The 25322-nt window shown below is 37.5% G+C and overlaps 1 protein-coding gene across 3 annotated transcripts in view; it reads left to right on the top strand.

The window, feature by feature from the left end:
• Positions 1-25322, top strand: part of TBC1D4 (TBC1 domain family member 4) — a 208034-nt gene that overhangs the window by 145945 nt on the left and 36767 nt on the right. The window contains exons 6-10 of one of the 3 annotated variants that reach the window (XM_023186267.3): positions 4172-4263; positions 4523-4633; positions 9121-9240; positions 18324-18398; positions 19728-19954. In XM_023186267.3, the coding sequence (XP_023042035.1) occupies positions 4172-4263; positions 4523-4633; positions 9121-9240; positions 18324-18398; positions 19728-19954 (625 nt within the window). Of the gene's footprint in view, positions 1-4171; positions 4264-4522; positions 4634-9120; positions 9241-18323; positions 18399-19384; positions 19504-19727; positions 19955-25322 lie in introns of those variants that run through there. The other 2 variants (XM_023186275.3, XM_023186285.2) reach the window with 2 other exon arrangements.

Below are 25322 nucleotides of genomic sequence, written 5' to 3' on the forward strand. Positions count from 1 at the left end.
ATATATAGCTGGATCTTCATTTTCTGGAGCCTGATGTTTTTATAGTTTTAGATATCTTTTTTTTTTTTTTTTTTGTATGTTCATAGAGATGGGGTTTCACCATACTGCCCAGGCTGGTCTCAAACTCCTGAGCTCAGGCAGTCTGCCTGCCTTGGCCTCCCAAAGTGCTAGGATTACAGGCGTGAGCCACCGTGCCCGGCCAGTTTTAGATACCTTTTTAAAGAAAAAAGAAAAGTAATAAACAATTATGAATTCAGAATTATTAGGGCCCTTCCCAGTATGACGAAGGGACTCTGATACTTGAGCTTTGTGCACTGCAAGGCATGCATGTATCTGAAGGGAGTGAAAAGAAGGACTTGTGAGTCACTCGGGGTTGTTTTCCTAAGGCCTTCGATCACACTGTCTGATAGGATTTGTTCCTTCCTGCTTTTTATGTTGGGTAAAGATAGCAGTAAGACAGCGCAGTACTCTGATGTTAAGAGTAAGAACAAAAGTAGTAACACTAAGGCAGATCCTCTGTAGGCCTCTCCATGTGCGAGGCACTATTGTGTTTCGCATGTATTAACCCATTCTATCCATATGAAAAAATGGAATCTCATTTACACAGGAGGCAGCTGAGACACTGAGACCCGTAGTGGGGTAATAACTGCTGTATTCACGTTGCTGGGAAGGGGCAGAGCCAGGATTTGGACTTGCACAATTGGTTTCCAAAGCACCTTGATACCTTCTGTTTAAGAGAGTATCCAAAGGCAGGGACCCTCAGGGCCTGGAAGCCTTCTGGTATCTGTGCGTTTTCCGAAGAGTTACTTTCATCTAAGTAAGATAACTGTGAATTCTAAGTTTGTTTTACGCTTAGGTACAAAGTACAGAGCTGGAAGAAGGATCACATTTAGATAAACAAATTAATAAAAGTATCGTTAGTGAGAAAGATGTTTCAAAGTACCGTATAATAGTATTTTATTTCACTCATTCAGAATTGGAGTATTCTGGTCAATACATTTGGCTGCATTGAGTTCTATTTTTAATGACAAAAATAAGATAAAAATAGAGTAGATAAGTATGTGTATGTGAGCCTTCATCGTCTGTCCTTGTGTTCACTCTTACTGTTTATCCCAGGAGGAACAGAGTCAGCCATCTCTGTGGACCAAAGTGAATTGAGGGGGTGGCATTGAAGGGGAACACTGTTTCCCAGGGACCAGACCTCAGAATGTGAACCTGAAAAGTGATGCTGAGTATCATGGAGATAGAGAGATTATCCTAATGTTGGTTTCCTACATTAACATGCATAGTGGATAATATACATGCTTTCAGTATCAGTAATTCACTAGTTAGTGATTCCAGCTGCTGGGAGGAAGGAAGTCCAATCAGCCAATCAGATTCATGGAAGAGGGAGCATGTATAGTTTGAAAGAAATAAACGCCAGCCAATTCCAATTCTTTGACTAAAATAGAGGACTAAAGAAACTTCCTAGTTACATACTTCAAATAGCTACCTTCTTTTTTCTTTTCCTCTTTTCAATCTTTTATCTTCCATGTTAAGTCACTTGAGTAATAAACAACAGGAAACAAAACAAAAACAATCATGTGAATCATTATAATATATTGTCTAAGCCTCTGAAGGAGACTTTCCCAGCAAATAATAAATTGTGATAGCGGCCGGGCGCAGTGGCTAATGCCTGTAATCCCAGCACTTTGGGAGGCCGAGGCAGGTGGATGACCTGAGGTCAGGAGTTCAGGCCCAGCCTGGCCGAAATGATGAAACTCTGTGTCTACTAAAATTACAAAAATTAGCTGGGCATGGTGGTGGGAGCTACTTGGGAGGCTGAGGCACGAGAATCACTTGAACCCAGGAGGCAGAGGTTGCAGTGAGCTGAGATCGCGCCATTGCACTCCAGCCTGTATGACAAGAGTGAAACTCTGTCTCAAAAAAAAAAAAAAAAAAATAAGATAAGATAAAATAAAATAAAATAAAATAATAAAGCCGGGCGCTGTGGTTTATGCCTTTAATCCCAGCACTTTGAGAGGCCGAGGCGGGCCGATCACCTGAGGTCGGGAGTTGGAGACCAGCCTGACCAACGTGGAGAAACACCGTCTTTACTAAAAATACAAAAGTAGCTGGGCATGCTGGCACATACCTGTGATCCCAGCTACTCAGGAGGCTGAGGTAGGAGAATTGCTTGAACCTGGAGGCAGAGGTTGCGGTGAGCTGAGATCGCGCCATTGCACTCCAGCCTGGGTAATAAGAGCGAAAATCCAACTCAAATAAATAAAATAAAATAAAATAAAACTGTGATAGTGAGTGGCGTCATACCATCAAAATGAATTTAGTTTTCTGTCTGTGATCACCAAGACGTGCACCGAATTTTGCTGTACATTGCACAAAGAAATGTGGAGCGGAGTTTTTGGAAACTTTTCCTCTAGTTCTCATTCAGTACTGCACAGTGGTTTAAAGCATGCCTGGTGGCTGTGTGGCTGCAGGATGGCAGTACTGTATGCATTCTGGCAAGTGTGAAGTGAATTCTAGATCTTTTAAAACAATGTGTATTTTCAGGTGATCCTCCTATATACTATCTGTAGAGATCTTGTTAGTTATTTAATTTTAAAAAGTAGCTCAAATCTATTAAATCAGTTTACTTCAGTTGCCTGGCACCTCATATTTTCTTAGAAATGAATACAATGAGAAAAATACACAATGTACTTATAGACTAATACATTATTTTTAAATTCTGTGATGCAACTTAGCAGAACAAATTATAAGTATTTTTGGCCAATTACTTTGTCTTATTATTTGTAAATAAACACAAAGAATACATGGAAAACATTCAAATTAAGTCATAACGTCATGTAATGTATTTAGTTATAAACTGAGAAAGATAGCAAAGGCAGCCTTGTAATAACAAATGATTTTAAAATGCCGGCCTACCTGTAACGTTTATTAAATATTATATATACCCAGATATTCTCTTCATTATCAAAATATAGTAACAGTACTCTAAGTGGAACCTAACTGTCATGAAAATCTCTTTTTCTCTGAATCTTCTTTTGAAGAAATCGAAGAAGAGAAATCTGTTCTTTAAAAATGGACGGTCTGTTGAATTACTGCAATATGAATTACATTTTCTTTTTTTTAAAAAAAATTTAAAAACAATCTTTTCATGAAAAAAGATTTTCCAAGGACTTAATATAAATTATGTGTAAGAATGGGATAGGTTTATGAATATCATGATATAAAGAAGTAAATCATTTCTTGATAAAATAATAACATTGTAAGTTCACTAAATGCTAATGCTATCCTTAACACTTTATTCTCACAGAAGAAGAGCTGCATCGGGGAAGAGATCTCTGGCTAAGCTGTAGTCTTGCCTTTTAAAATTATTACTTGTTCTTTCTTCTTTAAATGTCAAGTTGTAAGCTTAACATTTTTGGCCAAGGCTAGTCTTTAGCTGTTATTTCCATGTGAGGTCTTAGGTTAATGTTAAATCATCTGTGAGTTTCTACTGTGGCTGTTAGTGTAAAGTGGTTTCTGGTTATGCTTGGTATTGCTTAGAAATTCATTGTTAGTGAGTTTTTTTGAGATGGAGTTTCACTTTGTTGCCCAGGCTGGAGTGCAGTGGCTCGATCTTGGCTCACTGCAACCTCCAACTCCCGGGTTCAAGCGAGTCTCCTGCCTCAGCCTCCTGAGTAGCTGGGATTACAGGCTCCTGCCACCATGGCCAGCTAATTTTTGTATTTTTAGTAGAGACAGGGTTTAAAAGAACTAGAATTTGCTTCATGCTTGTCAGAATGTACACAGTGCTGCCATACTGTGGCCACACTGTCACCAGACCTGTTTTAAACCACTGCAGTACTGAATTAGAACTAGAGGAAAAGTTTCTGAAAACTCTTCACCTCCCCAAGTGTTGGGATTGCAGGCGTGAGCCACTGCACCTGGCCCATTGTTAGTAATTTTAATGCCAAGATCACTACTGGGGCTGTTGATTTTGGTGGAGAGATTTTTCATCTAGTTTCAATCATTTCAATGATCCAAGGTTTCTTGTAGGCAGGAACACGTCTCCTTGAAAAGATTTAAGTTCAGAGCCTGCTTGGGAAGAGGTGAAGTGTAATGCATTATCTGCCCCTGGATCTCTGCTGCTGGATCTCTGTTTAATCCCTTCCCTTATCATTTTCCTTAGGTCTCTACCCGCCAAGAGCCAAGCTGGTAATACAGAGGCATCTCTCGTCACTGACAGATAATGAACAAGCTGACATCTTTGAAAGAGTTCAGGTAACATTATTTGTAGGTCTCATAAATAAGACATAAGGAATGAGAATTGAATCCTGTTTTATGCATTCCTGTTTTCATTCTGCTGCCTAGAGTTAAAGATGCATGACCTAGAGTACTATTGGGTAGTACAGAATGCCGTTGTATTTTTGCTTCTGAGCTAAGTTACAACTCTTAGCTTTGTTTACGTTTGTCTGCCAGACGGAATGAAAGGAGAGAAGCTGTGTTGCCATAGTGTTCTTTTGGTTTGTCTGTTGAACAGAAAATGAAGCCAGCCAGTGACCAGGAAGAAAATGAACTTGTGATTTTACACCTGAGGCAGATGTGTGAGGCCAAGCAGAAGACACACGTGCACATTGGGGAAGGCCCTTCGGTGAGAAGATACTTCCTCCTTCGCCGACTTTTGTTGTTGTTTATGGATTTTCTTAATTCTTCCCTTTGTACTGTCAGGTTCTTTAGGGCTAAAGTCCTATCAGAGTTTCCTGTGATGCCCCGCCAGCACTTTGGTAGTTTTATAAGGATTTTTTCTTTTTTTTTTTTTTAAGCCAGCGTTTCACCCTTATTGCCTGGGCTGGAGTGCAATGGCACTATCTCGGCTCACTGCAACCTCCGCCTCCCACGTTCAAATGATTCTCCTGCCTCAGCTTCCTGGGTAGCTGGGACTACAGGCATGCGCCACCACACCCAGCTAATTTTGTATTTTTGGTAGAGACAGGGTTTCTCCATGTTGGTCAGCCTGCTCTTGAACTCCCGACTTCAGGTGATCTGCCTGTCTCAGCCTCCCAAAGTGCTGGGATTACAGGCATGAGCCACCGTGCCCGGCCGTTTTATAGGGAATTTTAGCAGGCACTGATACATTGAGCTAACTAATGATGGTCTTAAAATGTAAAAGAATTTGTGGGTTTTGGTTAAAAAAAGCATTAATAGTACATGTTCATGATTTAGAATGAACGTACATTATTTTTAGTTATATTAATCATATGAACATTTTATTTCATCAAAAGTGGAGATAGCCCAAATGGTGAAACAGCAGTAATATCATGTAAATGGTACCCTAGCTGCAAACTGAGGGTTGGTATTTTTGTGCATGTGGTTTAGAATTTATCCTCTGCTGCATATAGAAGAAGCAGGACCACCAGCAGTAACATCAAAGGGGATAATGAAATATTTAGTCTTGATAACACTAATTCAGGTTGTGTCTTTATTTCACTATATTCAGAACAAATCACATATTGTTAGTACACAGTCCTTCATTTAGTCACAGAAAAGCATTTCTTGAGAACCTTCTATGAGTTAAACTATGTGATGGAAAAGGGTGACAAAAAAACCTGATGAATGAATCATGTGCCCTCCAGAGAACAGCTCAAATATTTGAAAGGGGGATGCAAACAGATCAATAGATACATAGAAAAAATTCAATAAATGGCTTAAAAAAAGAATCTGTATCAATTTTAAGTTAAGTTTTGTATCGGGTATAAGGTGAGGTCCAGCTTCATTCCTTTGCCCTTGAGTATGATGTTAGATGTGAGTTTTTTTTGTACATGGCCTTTATCACTGTGAGGAATTTTTCTTCTATTCCTAGTTCAAGCGTTTTTATCATGAGAGGGTATTGGACTTTGTCAAATGCTTTTACTGTATCAGCTGTCATGGGAGTTTGTTGTACAGATTTTAGCAGCACTATTCACAATAGCAAAGGCATGGAATCAACATAAATGCCCATCAATGATAGGCTGGATAAAGAAAATGTGATACATATACAACATGGAAAGTTAAAAACGTGTGTATATTAAAGCACACTGTCAGGAGTATGAAAAAACACCCTCACAGAGTGGGAGAAAATATCTACAAACCACTTATGTAATGAGAGTTTACTATTGAGAATATATAAAGAACTCTGACTCAATGACAGAAAAAAAAACCAAAAACAAAAAACGTCTGTAGTGAGCACAAAAGTAGCTATGTCTTTGCTTTGGAGCTGGAGTGGAGAGTAAGAGAAGAGGAGATTAAAGAGGAAGGACATTTGGGGGAGCTGGAATTTTAGAAGAGATAAACTTAGCTGTCAGAACAGTTGAGGAACTGTACTTTTGGGCTGGGCGCAGTGGCTCATGCCTGTAATCCCAGCACTTCAGGAGGCTGAGGCAGGCAGATCGTGAGGTCAATATAGTGAAACCCCGTCTCTACTAAAAAATACAAAAAAAATTAGCCAGTGTGGTGGTGGGCACCTGTAATCCTAGCTACTCAGGAGGCTGAGGCGGGAGAATCACGTGAACTTGGGAGGCAGAGGTTGCAGTAAGCCGAGATCACACCCCTGCACTCCCCAGACGACAGTGAGACTCTGTCTCAAAAAAAAAAAAGAAAGAACGGGAGGGAGGGAGGAAGATTGAACATAAAGTTATGTAGTGGTTCTGGTTTTGAGGTCGTGCTTGGGGGTTGGTGGGGGAAACAGGGCTGGGATGATAGGCAGAATGAGATGAGGAAGGGCCTTAAGTTACTGGCAGGCCTGACTTTGTCATGGAAGGATTTGAAGTAAGGGAGTGAGAAGATCAGATTTGCACCACAAAGAGAAAATTCTGCTGTTCTTCTGATGGTAGATTTATTTGTTGGGGAGGTTGCTGTGTGAGGGGTTTAGGACAAAGTCATATTCTCCAGTTGGGAGAATGTTTTGATAGAATATGTGATAAGTGATTTAATTATTGCAGGAATCTTTATTGAGTACAGACTATGTACTAGGAAACAGTGATGAATAATGGTGACCCTGTCCTGCCATCTTAACTGTTTAGGAGGAGAAAACAACATGAAACCAAATACATTAAACTATGATGTGATTGGTATAATGATGTATGCACAAGTTAGAGGTAGCATTGGTACATAAATAGCTTGAATAATTCTGTCTTGAAGCATTTATTTAACTCAGGAGAGAGACCAAGCTAGAGCCCTAGAGAAGTGAGGAAGGAACTAAGTGAAGAGCTATTTAGGCGGCATAATCTTTAGGATTTAGTGACTGACTGGAAGAATCTGTAAAGGAAGGGAGAGGGAGTTGCTGTGAACAACGTCATGGTTTCCCATGTGGGGAAATTTGATGAAACGGAGCCTGGAAATACAGAAAGCAGACGAGAGTGGGGCAGTGGATGAGAATAAAAAATAAGAGTTCAATGTGGAAATGTGTTTGACATTCAATTAGAAAAATGGATTTGGTGCCTATAGAGGAATTTGAGGTGGTAAGTATGGAGGTTGATACATTTGGTGCCTATTGAGGAATTTGAGTATAAATATGGAAGACATGAGCTTTGATGTGGACCTGAAGTTCAAGGAGGATGTACACGAGATGTACATTTCTTTGTGATGGAGAAATCACAAAGAAACGATCATACAGGCGGAGATTTTAACATGTTAATGTTTTCTTGCTCGTAGCTAAGTTTCTGCCTCCATCACACTCTCCTTTCCTTCATTTCCTTCCATTTATTCAACTGGTATTTACTGAGCAGTTACTGTGTGTCAGATATTTGCTAAGTGCCCATATAGTTTTTCTATTTTTGTCACATTTGTTTATCTGGAAGCCTTAGAATAATGAGTGATCCCAGGGCTTTATACACCCTGAACCCTGTCCAGCCCACATCTATACCCATTGTTTTTTCTCCTTTCCTTTCTTAGTGGGGCCTTTCTTGCATCTGTAACTTCTTAACTGATTTGATGGAGCTAGTGCTAGTGTGGGCCCTTATTGCCTCCTACATAGACTGTGCTGAAGCCTCGAGTTCAGTTTGATCTTTCAGTCTGATTTTCCGTCTTTTAGGTGTGTTTTTGAACACTCCTTTTAGATAAATGTCTCTAAAACATTACATTCACAGGGATTTCCCCCGGCTTATAAATTTGGATTACTAGTTCTTCCTATTTATCTGGCACTTAAGAACATTCAAGGTTTTGTTTTCCAGCCGGACTTTCTCATGTTACCTTTTACTGTTCCCTTCTATTAGGTGGGTGCAGATTAATTGCTGTTTTTGCCATTAAAAGTAATGGCAAGTAGTATTTTAACTAAATACATGCACTGCCTTTCTCTCCCTTAAGCAATCCACCTTTTAGGATTTTGCCAACAACTATCCCCAGTTCTGGGGAAGTCTTCATCCCTTTCTTCTGCCTGTCTGAATCCTGTGTATTCTTTTCTTCATGTTTAGACCCACAGTCAATCTTCCTGCTTTCGTATTTGATACTTACATGTGCTTTGTGTTGCTGTTCCCTCCCCAAACAAATCATAAGGTTTCTCGCTTGAAAGGTTTTTGCTGCTAAGGACCATGTAGCTGCTTACTTCAATGGATAAAATACATAGAGAACCTAATATAGTGGACACATCGTAGATTCTCACACAGTTTGGTTCTATACTTGTGATCTAAGAGATAAATGACCCACTCACAAATGAAAATGGAATTATAACAGAGGCATTACCAGAATCCAGTTTTGTTTGGAAAATGCTTTGTTCTTTGGAACTTGTGTTCTGTGTTTTCCTTGGTAATTTGGATATAAAATATCTATCTTGGAAGGGATGGTTATAGATGTTAATCAGAGTAGCAGCAGTGAAAATTGACATCTCAAGTATAATTTTTGCTAAATGCAGCAGGAATGTATTCATGGAAAAGAAAGGCATGAAGGAAATATTTTACATGTCTTTTTATTACATACAATATGAAAAATTAAACCCCCTTCCTTATAATCATTGTTTTCACAGTGTGGGACTTAAATTATTACTTAATAATAGAGCTACTGAAGAATTCTTGTGATTTGTAATAGCTTAGTCTTAAGCCTATAATTAAAGTCTCATTTAACCTTGAGTATTTCCAAACTAAAATGTGTCTGTTTTTCTTTTTTTAGACTATTTCAAATAATACAATCCCAGAAAATGCAACAAGCAGTGGAAGGTTCAAACTTGACATTCTGAAAAATAAAGCTAAGAGATCCTTAACTAGCTCCCTGGAAAATATCTTCTCAAGGGTAAGATTGCACTAATGGTCTTTTAAGTATGCATATCTGTGTTTTCTAACAGTTTCGCTTCTGTCTCAACAGGTTCACAGATTTCCTTAAAAAAAAAAAAAAAGCCTAAGATAACTTTTAAAAATTAGTTAACAAAGTGTTCTTTTTTTGTTTGTTTGTTTTGTTTTGTTTTTTTGAGATGGAGTTTCACTCTTGTCACCCAAGTTGGAGTGCAGTGGTGAGATCTCAGCTCACTGCAACCTCGGCCTCCTGGGTTCAAGCAATTCTCCTGCCTCAGCCTCTTGAGTAGCAGAGATTTCCTGCCTCAGCCTCTCAAGTAGCAGAGATTACAGACATACACCACCATGCCTGGCTAATTTTTGTACTTTTAGTAGAGACAGGTTTTCACCATGTTGGTCATGTTGTTCTCGAACTCCTGACCTCAAGTGATCCACCTGCCTTGGCCTCCCAAAGTGCTAGCATTACAGGTGTGAGAGCCACCGTGCCCAGCTCAAAATGATCTTTTTTTTTTTTTTCCCTTTTCTTTGAGACAGAGTCTTGCTCTGTCACCAGCCTGGAGTGCAGTGGCACGATCTTGGCTCACTGCAACCTCCACCTCCCGGGTTCGAGTGATTCTCTTGCCTCTGCCTCCTGAGTAGCTGGGACTACAGGTACACACCACCACTCCCGGCTAATTTTTATATTTTTAGTAGAGATGGGTTTCACCATGTTGACCAGGATGGTCTTGATCTCTTGACCTTGTGATCTGCCTGCCTCGGCCTCCCAAAGTATTGGGATTACAGGCGTGAGCCACCATGCCCGGCCCAAAATGATCTTTCAAAATAAGTTTCCTTCTCAGATCGAGATTTATTCTGGGGCTTTATGTGAATTTGAGCAATAGAGATTTAGTAGTAGAAATACATATGTATAGAAAAGGGGAAATAGAATCTTGATGCTCAATACTGTCAGAACTTTAAAAATCATTTCCCATAGAAAGTTATAAAGAAATTATTTTTTTGCCCATTGTGTTAGTTCATTCTTGCATTGCTATAAAGAAATACCTGAAACTGGGTAATTTGTAAAGAAAAGAGGTTTCATTGGCTCACAGTTCTGCGGGTTATACAGGAAGCATAGCGGCTTCTGCTTCCGGAGAGGCCTCAGGAAGCTTCCAATCATGGTGGAAGGCAAAGGGGGAGCGAGACATCTCACATGGTGGGAGCATTAACAAGAGAGAGAGAATGAGGAGGTGCTGAACACTTTTAAGCAATCAGATCTCATGAGAACTCACTATCATGAGAACAGCACCAAGGGGATGGTGCTAAACCATTCCTAAGAAATCCATCCCCCGTGATCCAGTCACCTCCCACCAGGCCCCACCTCCAACATTGGAAATTACAATCTGACATGAGGTTTGGGCAGGGACACAGATCCAAACCATATCACTCATTCTTAGAAACTTAGAGGCTAAGTGCTGAAAAAAGTATAAATTAATGGAAATTTATATATTCCATTTAGTAAGTGTATATATTCCATTTTAAAATAAGTAAAAGTGTTCCCCTTCAACTTTATTTTCCTCTTCCTGAACAATTCTGCCTTAGAGCTATTAGGTGAGGTCAACCTACATGGGTGTTTTGGGCTGTGACATGGGGGACCCATGGTGGCTCAGAGCAGGGAGACTGTCCATATGGGGTGTGGAATGTGGGGGTGGCTCGATGCAGGGTGTGGGAGCCTCTTGCAGTGACGAGGGAATCCGCAGAGAAGGGGAACCTGGTTTGGGAGGTCGCAGGAGGCAGCATACTGGCAGAAGGAAGGCCCAGTGCGGGTGTCAGAGTCACAGTGGAGGGGAGCGGGCATTCACAGGGATGAGTGCCTGAGCAGGCTGAGGATGTGCATGTGTTGGGATGGCAGCCCCAGCATGGAGTGGCACAGCCTGAGTGGCATGAGGACAGTGTCTGTGCAGTGGTCATTGTGGAGATGGGTTATATACACACAGGGACTGATGAAGTAAGTAAATGTCTTAAGGAGAGTGGAATCCAGGGAGAAAGAAATTACTAATATGAAAAGGGTAGAAATTAGAATGAACCCTGCATTGGATTCAGCTTGGAGGTATCACATTAAAGAACTTACTCATGTAACCAAATACCACCTGTTCCCTCCTGGCCAACATGGTAAAACCCCGTCTGTACTAAAAATACAAAAAAATGAGCCGGGCATGGTGTTGTGTGCCTGTAATCCCAGCTATTCAGGAGGCTGAGGCACGAGAATCACTTGAACTGAGGAGGCAGGGGTTGCAGTGAGCTGAGATCATGCCACTGCAGTCCAGCCTGAGAGACAGATTGAGACCCTTTCTAAAACAAACAAAGAAACAAAAAACCCACCTGTTCCCCCAGTAACCTATGGAAATAAAAAAATTACAAAAATAGAACTTGGAGGTATCAATATAAAATCATGGTATTTATATACATTAAATATAAACATACAATCATATAGAAATATATATGCAAATATAAAAATATGTAAATATAAACATAAGTATATATGTATATGTTCTACTAGACAGAACCAAGATTCTGAGAAACATGGCTAATTTCAGGACTGTAGGAAAAGTACAAGATGAACCCAGAACAGCTTGGTGTTCTAGATAACAGGAAAATGTTCGAAGAAAAATGGTGTTTTGTCGTAAGGACATAAAAACCTTGAAAGGGCTCCCACTGAGACAATACGAGCATTGACATAAATGATAGCCACAGATAATCTAACTTATTGCATAAAATGGGAAACTGTTTTCTGATACAAAAAATAAATGAATATATTGAAAGTTTGATCATAAAGAAGATATTTGCTGTATGTAATTAATATTTATTAATTACTAATGGGAAAATAACTTTACAATGGAGAAGGCTGGCAGACACCACCAAGTGATCAAATTGAACATCATCAGCAGTGGGACAAATTGCAGCCCTGTGCCACCTGATATAAAGAAACAGCACTGCTTCTGTAGTATTCCTGACAAATAGGCAGTGCCTGAATCTAATCATGGGGAAATGTCAACAAACCCACATTGAGGTGGAGTCTACAAAATAACAAGCCTGTTATCTTCAAGAAAGTCAAGAACAGGTTAAGAATATCTCCAGACTGAAGGACCTTAAAGAAACACGAAAACTAAGTGGAATGGGAGATTGTGAATCAAATCCTTTTGCCCTAAAAGCCATTATTGGGACAACCAGTACAATTGGAGTAAAGTCTGAAGATTCAATAGTATTATACTGCATCAATGTCAGTATCCTGGTTTTGAAAGTTGTATTTTAGTTATATTGGAGAATTCCTTGTTTATAGAAAATACACAGTAAAGTATTTCAGGATGATGGAGCTTTATATTGGCCACTTATGTGAAAATGGTTGTGGGAAAAAACATTTTTGTACTAATAACTTGCCTCCGCACTTGAGATTGCCTCAAAATGAAAAAAGAGAAACAAAGTGATCATTTTAAACGTGCTTATCACACATACCTCACAAAGCCCACCGAGGGTGTTTTTTTAAATTTATTTTTTCTGCTTGCTGTTTTCATGTGTTAATAAATAGCTCAGGTTATTAATGGATCAGAAATATTGCCATTGTAGGATCATCAGTAAGGGCTCTTTTCTGTACCCAGCACACTGCCTGTAGTAGTAGGACTGGTTGGGTGGTAGGTGTTTTAACTCCTATGAACAAAGTTTCAAAATGTACCCTTGATGACTTTATTAAAGTCTCTTGGCCTTTATGTTAATATACAAATAAAATTTCACCTTCAGTGTATAAGTGTCTTCCTTAGTGATCTCTCAGTGCCTTTAAAGAGGCAAATTAGTGATATAAATTATTAGACTTTGAGAGGAACTTTGAATTAACCATTGAACTCCATTTGCAAATGCGTATTGTTTTTAAAAACATTATTTCCACATGTTTAACCTTAATAGCATTATAAGAATATGTTTAAATAGTTGGATACATTTTGATTTTTTCCATGTTTGTGCAATAGAGCATTAGGACATAGTAACTTCTGATATGCAGCGTTCCTTGTTTTGTTTCTTTGTTATGGCTCAAAATACTTTTCTAGTTATTTCCCTTAATGATAGAGATACTTTTAACTTTAACGGAAGCCCTGCAGCAAGCATGATCGATTGGGAATGCCATTATTTTATTAGTGGAAAACTGAATCTCAGAAAAGAACATCTAGGAGATTTGTCAGAAGTATGCCGACACAAATTTCATAAAATATTTATACCTTTTTCCTTCAAAATTTATAAATTAGTAAAATCCTGGTCCTTATTCCAGACCTACTTAATCAGAAACTCTGGGGGTGGGGTCCAGCAATTTGGGTTTCAACAAGCTCTCCAGGTGATGCTGATGCAATTACACTTAAGGTAAGTGTAATTCTTAAAGCACCAGCATCAGAAACAGCATCAGCTACCTGAATTGAACACAGTGTTTAGTGAAAATTTTAGCAGAGAAGACCATTTAAGTAGGTGTCAGGGTACCTGAATGTAATACCTGGCCCTAGCCAATTTTATATTTATGGTCTTGGATGAATTATTTGCCTTTTCTAGGCCATAGTTTTGCCATTTGTGAAATGGATATATTAATATCCGCTTGCCTCATGTAATTGTGAGGATTAAAGGTTAGTATGTTAGGGAAATATCACATCATAGATATGAGGTAGTATATTCAGTGGTAAGCTCAAAAGCTCTGTCATTTACAAAATGGCAAAGGGTATTTAGGGTGGTACTTTATCTCCATTTAGTACCTTGGCATCCTGCATAATACTTGCAGTGCCAACTTTGAAGTCTTTTTCGCATGCCTTCAATTGCTGTGATGACATTTTCAGCAAGGGCACAGCCAATCTGTTTTGATCAAAGTGGATACCATAGCTTTTGTTTCCCAGAGTGATGCCAAATGACATAAATGTTGTGACGTAACAAGGTCTTGCTTGTACCATGTGCAACAGAGTGCACTTTTTGGGCAGGTTGGCAGCTCCCCATGTTGTGTGAAAGGTTACATAGCAAAAGGGCAAAAGGGGTTTTGTGTACTTCTAAAACTTGTCTTTTTTTTTTTTTTTTTTTCCTGCTGAATTGTATAGTAGAAAATTCCCACTCCAGTTTTGGAGTTTAGCTCATAATTGCTGCCATTTTTAAATGTCAAAATATTTTATTTAGCTATCTATAGTTGTTTATGAAATAGGATCCATTTTTTAAATGCCAAGAAGCTCAGCTCATTAACCACTAAAAATCGGGTCCAAGGGAAAGGGCCTGCCACATGAATTAGCGAATCATAATGTCGTGCGACAGAAAAAGCTGTCTGTTCAGAGGTGAAAATCAGAATCATGTAATGGCTATCTGTTGCTTTTTTTTTTTTTTTCAGTTGTTTTCCAAAACGGAAATATTTACTAATATAAATTTTATTTTATTTTTTTGAGATAGGGTCTTGCTCTGTCACCCAGGCTGGAGTGCAGTGGTATGATCATAGCTCACTGCAGCCTCAAGCTCCTGGGCTCAAACAGTCTTCCCGCCTCAGCCTCCCAAGTAGCTAGGACCACGGGCACATACCATCAAGCCTGGCTAATTTTATTTTTGTTTTTTTGTAGAGACAGGGTCTTACCATGTTGCCCAGGCTGGTCTTGAACTCCTGTTGTCAAGCAATCCTGCCACCTCAGCTTCCTAAAGTGCTAGGATTACAGGCATGAGCCACCATGCCAAGCCAATATTTACTAATATAAAGTGCAAGTTATTTTGAAAATAGTACCCATTTTCTACTTTCTTCAGGATAATGTCCATTGTCTTAACTTGTTGAAATGTGTGAAGTGGTAGAGTATAACTTTAAAGTAACTTTGTTTTTCTTTGTGCACAAAAAAAGCATATGTGGGTAAAACACCACTATGTGTAAAATGGGTGATTTCAATTGTTTTTCTAATAATAGGAATGGTTTGATACCCATCTGACTACTTTGTCTGTTATGACCAAATAGCCTGTCTGAGATAACCAGGCAGGTGGGCATGTAAGTAGCGCTAAAAATAACAGAAAGCAATCTTGTCTTTACTGTATTTTCCTCTTGGCTACACACACTAATCCAATAATTTGTTAGCCACAAATACAGTTTTTATTATTGGAAGGATGCCAATTATAACATAGAACTGAAGAACTGAAAAGAATTTGATGATGTTCTAGGACATTTACAAAATTCCATGTAACCTCTGTAGGCTAATTAGCTTTATTTGTAATTCTCTTTTTCACAGAGCGTTAGTTTAGGGATGTAGTAGTAACAGCTCAGGAGCTTCACTTGAAAATTGTGCTTCCTGTGTCAAAATTGCTGCCCTTTCTTTTAACTAGCTGTGTAAACTTGGGCAATGTAATCTGTCAGAACTTCAGTCTCTGTATCTGTGAAGATGGGCTAAATAACCATACTGACCTCACAATTGGTATGAGGATTAAGTGAGCTATGCACTGTAAAATGCTTAACGTAGTATATGGCACATGATAAGCATTCAACAATATTAGGTGCAGCTATCAATTTTATTATTGTTTTAGTTATTATATAGTAAGCCATTGGAGATAAAGCTGTAATATATGCAGATAGGAATAAATATTGCTTTACGAAACAAGGTTGGATATCATAAATAAAACATAGTCATCTGAAAAGAAGAAAGAACTGTTAAACTTTCTTATAGTAGATGTAAAAAGAAAAATTCAAGAGAAAGCTAGGAAACTAGAGTTGAAAAAAACCTTTCAGAAAATGGAGCAAAATTCAAAGAAATGGAAAATAGGAGAACAAGGTAAAAAATTAAAGGATCTGTCCAGAACCTAAACAGTAGGAGTTCCAGTAAGAAAAACTGCATTCAAGGAATTTTTTAAAGAAATAATTTAAAAAATTTATCAGAGCTAAAGAGCATGAGTTTCCAGATTTAGTGAACTCAGAAAGTGCACAACAGAGTGACTGCATGAAAGTCATGTTAAGGCATGTTGTTGTGAAATTTCACAATGCCAAAGAGCAAACTTAGATTCTGTTCCAAAGAGAAAGAGCAGGTCAGACACACAGGCTCTACAGTCACAATGGCTTTAGACTTCTGAACCAAAGGACATTTGAGCAATGCTAAGATATTTGGAAGCAATATTTCTAACCACTACAATATACAATATACAGCCAAACTATTAGTGAAATGCAAGCATAGACTAATGACATTTGTGGGCATGTACATTTTAAGAAAAATTTAGTTCCCACTCTTCCTTTCTCAGAAAGCACCTGGAGAATCTGCCTTACCAAAATGAGGAAGTAAACTAAAAAAGGAGAAGACATGGGACCAAGGAAGCAGAAATTCCAACAGAGGAGGGGGTCAAAGGAAATTTCTAGGTTGATAGTGAAGGAAAATCCTAGGGAACTTTGTAGAGCAAGCCTACATTGTAACACGTCCAGTCCAGACTGGGGCAGAAACACAGACGTCTCCATAATGGTTGCTTTAAAAAAAAAAAAAAAAAAAAAAGAAGGAGGGGGAGGGGGAGATTGATGGTTTATGTGGTGATGTTTGGACCATATTGTGAACTGTTGGAGAGTTTTGTAATATATTTGTGATTGCTCAAGTAGCCACTAACTCCATGAAAAACAGTATACAAGATATGAGGTGTAATCAGACATAATCGTAGTAAAATATGTAGCTCAGCTGCAAGCAATATTAACAGTCATAATAATCTAAGCACAAAGTACTGATTTAACCAAAATTCGTGATGTAACTATATTGAAGGAAGAAGGGAAGAAAGGTGTGTGTGTGTGTGTGTGTGTGTGTGGTGGAACTGGGTATATAATGAAGTAAGAATATTAACGTTTCATCTTCCAGAATTAGGAAGTCAATAGATAGTTTCTAAAATGGAAAGCATAAGGAACAGTAGGATAAGCTTGAATACCAGAAATATCAATACAAATAATGTCAAGGTTTGCTTTTGGGGAGTGGGATTCAGAGTGCGAGAGAGGGGGTAGATGACCACCACTTTTCATTATAAACTTGATAGCACAGTTTCACTTTGGAAACTTTGTGCTGATATTACTTTCATTAAAAATTAAAATGAAATTCAACCCCCTCTTGCCCCCGACCCCCAAATAAACCTAAGAATGTTTGCAAACAGAGTTGAAGCCTGGAAAGTACTATGCAAATGTTATGCATTGTTAAAAAATTTCACAGGGTCACTGTCACATGGATCTAACTGGTGTTTCCACTCATTCTTTTTTAGAACTTCGCCACATGCTCTAGAGTTGTGTGGAACTCCTCAGTCTGTGTTTTGTCTTTTGAGACCTTGTAGATGATGAGGTTCCCAACCTGACTTGTATCCTCTTTCCTTCTACAGTTGGCCTCAGTCCCTTCCTTTTTAAAGTGAGGGGGAACAGACAAAATGATCTCTTAGGTTCTTAGGTCTCTTAGATCTCAGGTGATCTCTTAGATCTGTTTCTGAGATCATTTATAAAATCCACATCAAAGGACTATGTGAAAAAAAATCGATAACCAATTCACTAATATTGAAGCAGACTGATATCTCGTCTTCCAGAATTAAATGATTTATTGAAATAGTTTGGCATTATGGAATAATGAATGAAGCAAAACCTTTAAATTTTAGAATGTGGTTTTCTTTTCCATGTGGTTTTTAACTGATGTTTATTATAATCCTATAATGTGAATTATGATGTTTTGATCTAGGTTGTATGTATTAAGTCATTTTCTAGATACCTTTTTTCATTTGTTTTGCTGTATCTTCCATATTTGAAAATGAGACAGAGTAAATGGGGCCCTTACTGAACTTATGGGTGAATAATGTGTAATCTTATAACCAAACTAACTTCAAAAAGCTTGGCCTGAATATCTAGTTATCTAATGGCTGATTTGGAAATAATGGAAATAGATCAGCAATGTAGATCAGCAATGGTTCTTTTTACTGTGCTATAATGACTATTAATATAGCCAACATATTTAAGTGAACCACAAAATGATCAATTTAATGCTAACGTTAAGAGGCCAACTGGAATTACCTTTTATAGTTTTGAAGTAAAATTTTAAATCACATGAAGCACTTAATTTTATTCTTTTCACTCAGGGAGCTAACAGAATGAGAGGTCGGCTTGGAAGTGTGGACAGTTTTGAACGGTCCAACAGTCTTGCTTCAGAGAAGGTATCTAACTAGAGCTTATTTACACTAATTACAGCTTAACAAAGTCAGCACCAATATGGTAATATGCATGCTCCATTATTTTATTAGGAATGCTTTATAGCTTTTTAAAAAATAAATATTTGAGACTTTATTATTTTAAATAAGGAGATTCTAGGCATTAGCATGTAGTTCCTTATTCCCTTACAGGCTAACTGTGCTCTGTTAGACTTTTTATTGTTTGGAGATAGTGTGCTTTGGACAACAGTATTTGAGCAACTATTGATCCAACACCTTATAAAAAATGAGCCATAAATTACTAATTATATACTTGTATAGTGGTTTTATTTGTTCCCTTCCTGTGTTACTTTTGCCCCCTCATTTTTTTAAATCATTTAAACTGCAACATCAGGATCTTCTTTATCTCATAGACAACTCTCACTAGGTTGGGTTTCCTGTTTCCTGCATAGTGCAGTATGTCACCTGAGGCACATGCAGCCTATTTTTTAAAATGGAAATATATTAAAATATTTCTATTAAACTTTCTGTTGATGGAAGTGGGGACTTAGTGCAGCTATGAGTCTATTATCACTAACCCATGTTTATCAAGCTGAATATTTCTACAGTGGTGCCTGTTCTGGAAAGTTTTAACAGCATACCTGTCTAAATGGAAAGATTTATGATTTCTACCCATGCAATATGAGATGCATTCCAGCATAGCTCGGTTTTCATTCATTTCCTGTTTTTCATGTGTTTTAAAAGAAATTTACCTCAGGGAACATGTAATTGAATAGAAACGTCCACAGTGAGGGAAGACACTTAACAGACTTTATTTTCCGGAAGGCTTTGCCATGAGACTTGGACACTTAGGCATTGTAATACTGTTTTGGCAGTACAGGAAGCATGCAATTGATATGTCACGGAAGCCAGGAGATACGGAAACACAGACTCCACCCTCTTTGGTCATAATCTTTTTTCATCTCTCTGGCAACAGTGAGAGAAGTACAGTAGCTATAGCATTTCATGGCCAAGTGTCAGGGGAGAGAATACCTTTCACTTTTTTGTCATCCCTCTCACTTTCTGGCCTGTCTTTACGGATGCTGTCTTACAGCTGCTTATCCGAAGATAAGTGGGTTGTGGTGATACTGATTACAGCTGCTTATCAGAAGATAATGGGTTGTAGTGATACTGATTAGCCTACGGCATAAATTCAGTAAAAGGGGGAGAAAAAAAGCAGTTTTGTCATGACTCAGGAGGAAGATGAGGCACACTGTCACTTTTGAGTTCTGTGTTTTGGCAGGTCTGCCATGACCCACGTGGGAAATAAAGGGCTCCCTTCTGCCTGTGTTTCAGGACTACTCACCAGGGGACTCTCCACCAGGGACACCGCCAGCGTCCCCACTGTCCTCAGCTTGGCAAACGTTTCCCGAAGAGGATTCTGACTCCCCGCAGTTTAGAAGACGGGCACACACGTTCAGCCACCCACCTTCAAGCACAAAAAGAAAGCTGAATTTGCAGGATGGGAGGGCTCAGGGTGTGCGTTCCCCTCTGCTGAGGCAGAGCTCCAGCGAACAGTGCAGGTGAGTCTGACCCTCTCTCCAGAATGAGACCTAGATTCTCACGGCACACAGTTTTGATTACTCTGGAGTCAAGGTGGATTATGAATTTATGCTGTAGCCAACTTTCAGTTTTGAGAAACACCATAAAAACAATTTAAGTCACCTCATTTACTAGGGGAAACAGGCAAGGTTAAGGCATACCCAGAAAGAAGAGTTATTTTGTTTGGGTGGAAACTCTTTTTTATTTTTTCCTTTCAGAAGAATGGAAAAAACGAGATAACCATGCAATTGTTTTTTCTGAAAACCTGCTGATAACATGTTACTCAGTGTCTTGATGATGGTTCTAGAGAAACAAAGTCAGCAGATTTGAAAATAGCATAGCAGTAGAACTTCCTTTTAGCTTACAATAAAATACCAGGGTTTTTAAAGTCCCCTGAGTTACTTTCATACATGAGATAATATTTGGCTATATTTTGTTACATAATAAATTAAAGCTAAATATGAAAATTGTTATAAATTGTATCTAGAATAAGGTGATATCTATAAAGAAGAATACATACACCATAATTGACAGGCAGTGTCCACTTAGAAAACATCTTGCACAGTATCTAAAACATAATTTAACAAAAAGTTGTTTGATATTTGGTGAGAAACAGTAAAGAGGATAAATTTGGAATGATTTTCTTCTTCCTGTGTAACACAGATCAGATTTATATCTTAGAACTTGTTTTGTTTCTCTTATTTACCTGCGAATTTGATACAGAAAATAGGGTTAAGTAAAGATGCTGGTTGGAGAGGAAAAGAAAAAACACAACTCAATGTAAAAGGAGAAGGCTAATTTTTATATCACGTGTTACAAAATTTGCTAGCATTTCTTTTAAGGACACGGTTTTATTTTCATTGTTGTTTTCTGAATGATTCGAAATTTAAAAATGAGATATTTTATGATAGAAAAATAAAGTTAACAGAATTCATTATTCTCAGCTTTTTTTCTGTGTGTGTAAAGGATATTAAATAGTCATATGTATATCAAGATATTTAAATGATCACTTCATTTATATTTACTCAAGGCAATAGAACGCTTTTTTTTCCAGGAAAAATTATTTTCAAGAATTAAAGACATCTATCATTTTAGACTATAAATATCTCAATCCTTCCCTCTGTTTTCCACATTTTATAATGTATAAGTTCAAACAATTTCTATCACTATAAAAAGATGCTCTCTGTGTCATTGTGAAAGCTTGCTATGCAAAGAATCTTCTAGATTTTGGGCTTTCAATTAAACCATAGTGGCACAATTCCACTGTCTTCAGGAAAGAACACGGACATTAATGTTTGTTAAGCCAAAGGTATTATGATAACTTCCAACAACCAAACATGTTGTTCTTAAATATTTAGAAGGGTTTATATCTTTAAAATAGTCAAAGTCTTTGAACTAGTGATAATCAGTCTTTCCTTCTGGAACTTGTTTCCTGTAATTATTTGTGCTTTCCTACTTTTTTCCCTTGAAGTGTCTTTTGCATGTGAAAACAAATACTTTTTGTCCTCAAGTTGTTAAGAATTTTTTAGAGACAAACACAGATGCTTAGAAATACTCTATAGATAAGGAATTCAAATTGTGAAAGAATGAAATTAAGTCATAGTTATCTAAATAGAGAACTGCATGCTTCTTTTTTTTTTTTCATGTAAGATCCAGCCCTGAGCCTTGAAAGGAAAGATTAAATTAATAGCAAGAACCTGTTTATATGCTTTTTCATAGTGAATGAAGATATTGCCAAAATATAAATTAAGACAAATTTGCTGTATTTTCTGTACTCAGCACTCTTTCGTCAGTTCGACGCATGTACAAGGAGAGTAATTCTTCCTCCAGTCTTCCAAGTCTTCACACTTCCTTCTCTGCCCCTTCCTTCACTGCCCCCTCTTTCCTGAAAAGCTTTTACCAGAATTCAGGTAGACTGTCCCCACAGTATGAAAATGAAATCAGGTGAGATCAGTGTCCTCTGTTTGCAAAGCAAAATTTTCTGCAGTGATATACTGATACGTTACTAAAAAGTGGTTGATTAATTTTGGAGTGACATTTATGCATCCCTGTGTTGTGCTTGTTCTAATCTGTTTCTAATAATATATTAGTTTCAATTACAATTAATTTTATTAAGAAAACTTTTTCAACCCGTAGCTTCAAAGCTTTTTGATGACGTTATTATCTTTTTGAATTATGTTTTTTGTATTGTTTGTGTGTTTCTTTTTCTCAAACTCCAGAGTCTAAGCTTTGTATTGTTAGCACAACTGATGCTAACATATACTAAGTTAACCTTCCCTGATCGTGCCTTGTTTTTTTCTTGGCCTTTCTAGACATATTTAATGGAATCCAAAAGCCACTGATTGAAACAACTGTACTAAACTGATAGATACAATAATATCTGTATTTTTAAGTATATAGAATATTTCCTAGGCATTTCTTTGATTTTTCAATGACAGACTTTTCTGGATCTCAATATAAATCACACAATGGTTACAAGATCATGTTGATAGCAACTCTCAGCATGAGCGATCTGTAAGGGATCTCTTGAATCTTGTGAACATTCTATTTTGTTTTGTTTTTATCTCCAGTATGGAAAAGGCATATCCTGTTACATCTTACTGCTTGTTCTTTTAGTAACACAAAATTAGATGTAGTGATTTTTGGAGAATTACTTTTTTTTAAAAAAAATTAAAATTATACATGCAATAATATTGATCACTCAAATTCTTAGTGGGGTGCTGCAACCTCTAGAAAGTAGTGGACTTAGTTGGGAACCTTTCTAAATTTGTTGGTGATGTAGATGTTTGTGAGATTCATTCCTATTTTTGTGTATAGCTTGACTTATTCACTTTTATAGCTGTATAGTATTCCATTTCATACATTATAGTTTATCCACTCTTTGCCGATGGATATTTGGTTTGTTTCTTGTTGTTTGATGATTGGCAATTCTTGTAGTCAGAAGAGGAATACATGTTATCCAGTAGCCTATTTGCCATTAACATCTTCTTGGATATTCTTTTGGCCTATTTCTCTTAGACATAGGACATGCTAAAAGTTAACATATAACTAGGTAGCACTCACTCACTAGTTAAGTTAGACTAATCCTTGAATTATTCCTGAGGATCTTTTGTCCATGTGTGCCTTTTTTTTCACTTTAAGAAAGATAGCTAATACTGGATTAATATAATTTTGATTCTGAACTTTCCTCTGAATTAGTACAAAGTCATGTTCAAACATTGAATTTGATTTATAGTGAAGAAAGTATGTGAAGAATTCAGAGTGCTTTCGGGCACAACCTTATGGAAGAAATTTCAAAGGAAATAGCCACAAAACTAGTATAAGATATATAGAATATGAAATGAGTTTAGAGAGCCAAGAATATACATAAAGATATCAGTTTGCATTATCTCTATAATACTGCCTACTAATAAGAATACAACACTTTCAACCAAACCTATTTGCATTTTCTTATTCTGTTGGTTAAACTGAGCATGTGGAGAATCCCAGTTTCCTTCCTGAGAGAACCATGCCTGAAAGTGACAATTAGCAGTACCCATTAAGAAGATCAAAGGTTAGCTGTAACTAGGATGTAAAGCACAGAAGTGGTGGCTTCTGTCTATAAAGATTGTTCATATTGTTTAATGTAAGATTATTCATTTGCTTTCAGGAGTTCCTGCTTAGCTGTATGTATAATTTTTGCAAATAGCTTCCCAAAGCCCTCTATACCTCGTTCTAATAGAAGGATATTGAAGTCAGAGGGCAAATATACATTAGTTTTGGGTTGAAAAATTTCACCTTTTTGTAGCTGTGTTGTTTTAAGTGCTGTATTGAAATATATGGCAAACTTTTAAATTTCTAAGATCATTAAAAATCATTATTTTCTGTATGTTTTAATGTTTTGTTGGCTATGTGCAGTTCTAAAAATCAGAGAGTACTTTTTGTACCATTTTCTACATTTTGTAAGTTTGATAGCATAAAATCAATAGGCTAAAATTATACTTAAAAAAATTGTTTTCCCAGAAAAGGACACCAATTAAAAGCACACAGCTCAATAGATTATCACAGAGTGAGCACCTCTATTTCTCCTTCACCCAGGTCAATAAATGGAATGCTAGCAGCATGTGTGCAGCTCCTCCCATGTCCCCCATCTAATCACCATCCCCATGCTGACCTCAGACATCCTAGATTCGTGGTGCTTGGTTTTGAACTTTACATAAGTAGAATGATACAGCCTATATTCTTTTATCTCGCATCTTTCACTGACTTTCGTTTGTGAGATTTATTCCTGTTTTAATGAGCATTTTACTTCATTCATTTTATTGCTATATAGTATTCCATTTAATATATCTGAATTTTTCCATTCTCTTGTGAATAGACATATGGGTTGTTTCTAGGTTTTTGGCTTCAAAAAGAATCCTGTCTTCACTATTATTATACATGTCTTTAATGTACCTACATATGCATTATTATTGTTATTATTATTTGAGATGGAGTCTTGCTCAGTCGCCCAGGCTGCAGTGCAGTAGCGCAATTTCAGCTCACTGCAAGCTCCGCCTCCCGGGTTCACGCCATTCTCCTGCCTCAGCCTCCTGAGTAGCTGGGACTACAGGCGCCCGCCACCACGCCCGGCTAATTTTTTTGTATTTTTAGTAGAGACGGAGTTTCACCATGTTAGGCAGGATGGTCTCGATCTCCTGCCCTCATGATCCACCCGCCTCGGCCTCCCAAAGTGCTGGGATTACAGGCGTGAGCCACCACGCCCAACCCTACATATGCATTATTCATGAATATCTACACAGTAGTAAAATTGTTGGACAAAATGCCCTCTTAATAGGTTTATCTCAACTAGTAAGTCACTTCAACATAAATGTACAAGTTAGAAGCTTGGAGAGTTTTAAATTTGTATTTTGAAATAATTTCAAATTTATACTAAAGTTGCAGAAATATTGCAGAGGATTCCTGTTTAACCATTTATCTAGGTTAATCAAGTTTTTATATTTTGCTACATTTGTTTTATAATTTTTGGCCCATTTACATATATATACATACATATATATGCACATCTATATTTCCTCATTCTAAGCCGTTTGTGAATAAGTTGCATGCATCGTGTTCCTTTATTCTTAGTACTTTAGGGTGTATTTCCTAAGAAAAAGGGTATTCGATTCTAGAGCATGGTTTCTGAAACCTTGTGGTTCCTGAACTCTACATTCTCATTCTCACTTGGTTTAGAGAGACTATCATGTACACATAATTATATCTGAAACTATTCAGAATAGTGAGGGGAGAAGGTTCGTAGTATGATCAGTTATAATTTTCTTGTCAGTTGAATACTTAATATCTTATTAGTTGCATAAAATGGATCTC

This window comes from Piliocolobus tephrosceles, chromosome X (genome assembly GCF_002776525.5).
Source record: "Piliocolobus tephrosceles isolate RC106 chromosome X, ASM277652v3, whole genome shotgun sequence".
Taxonomy (NCBI): Eukaryota; Metazoa; Chordata; class Mammalia; order Primates; family Cercopithecidae; genus Piliocolobus; species Piliocolobus tephrosceles.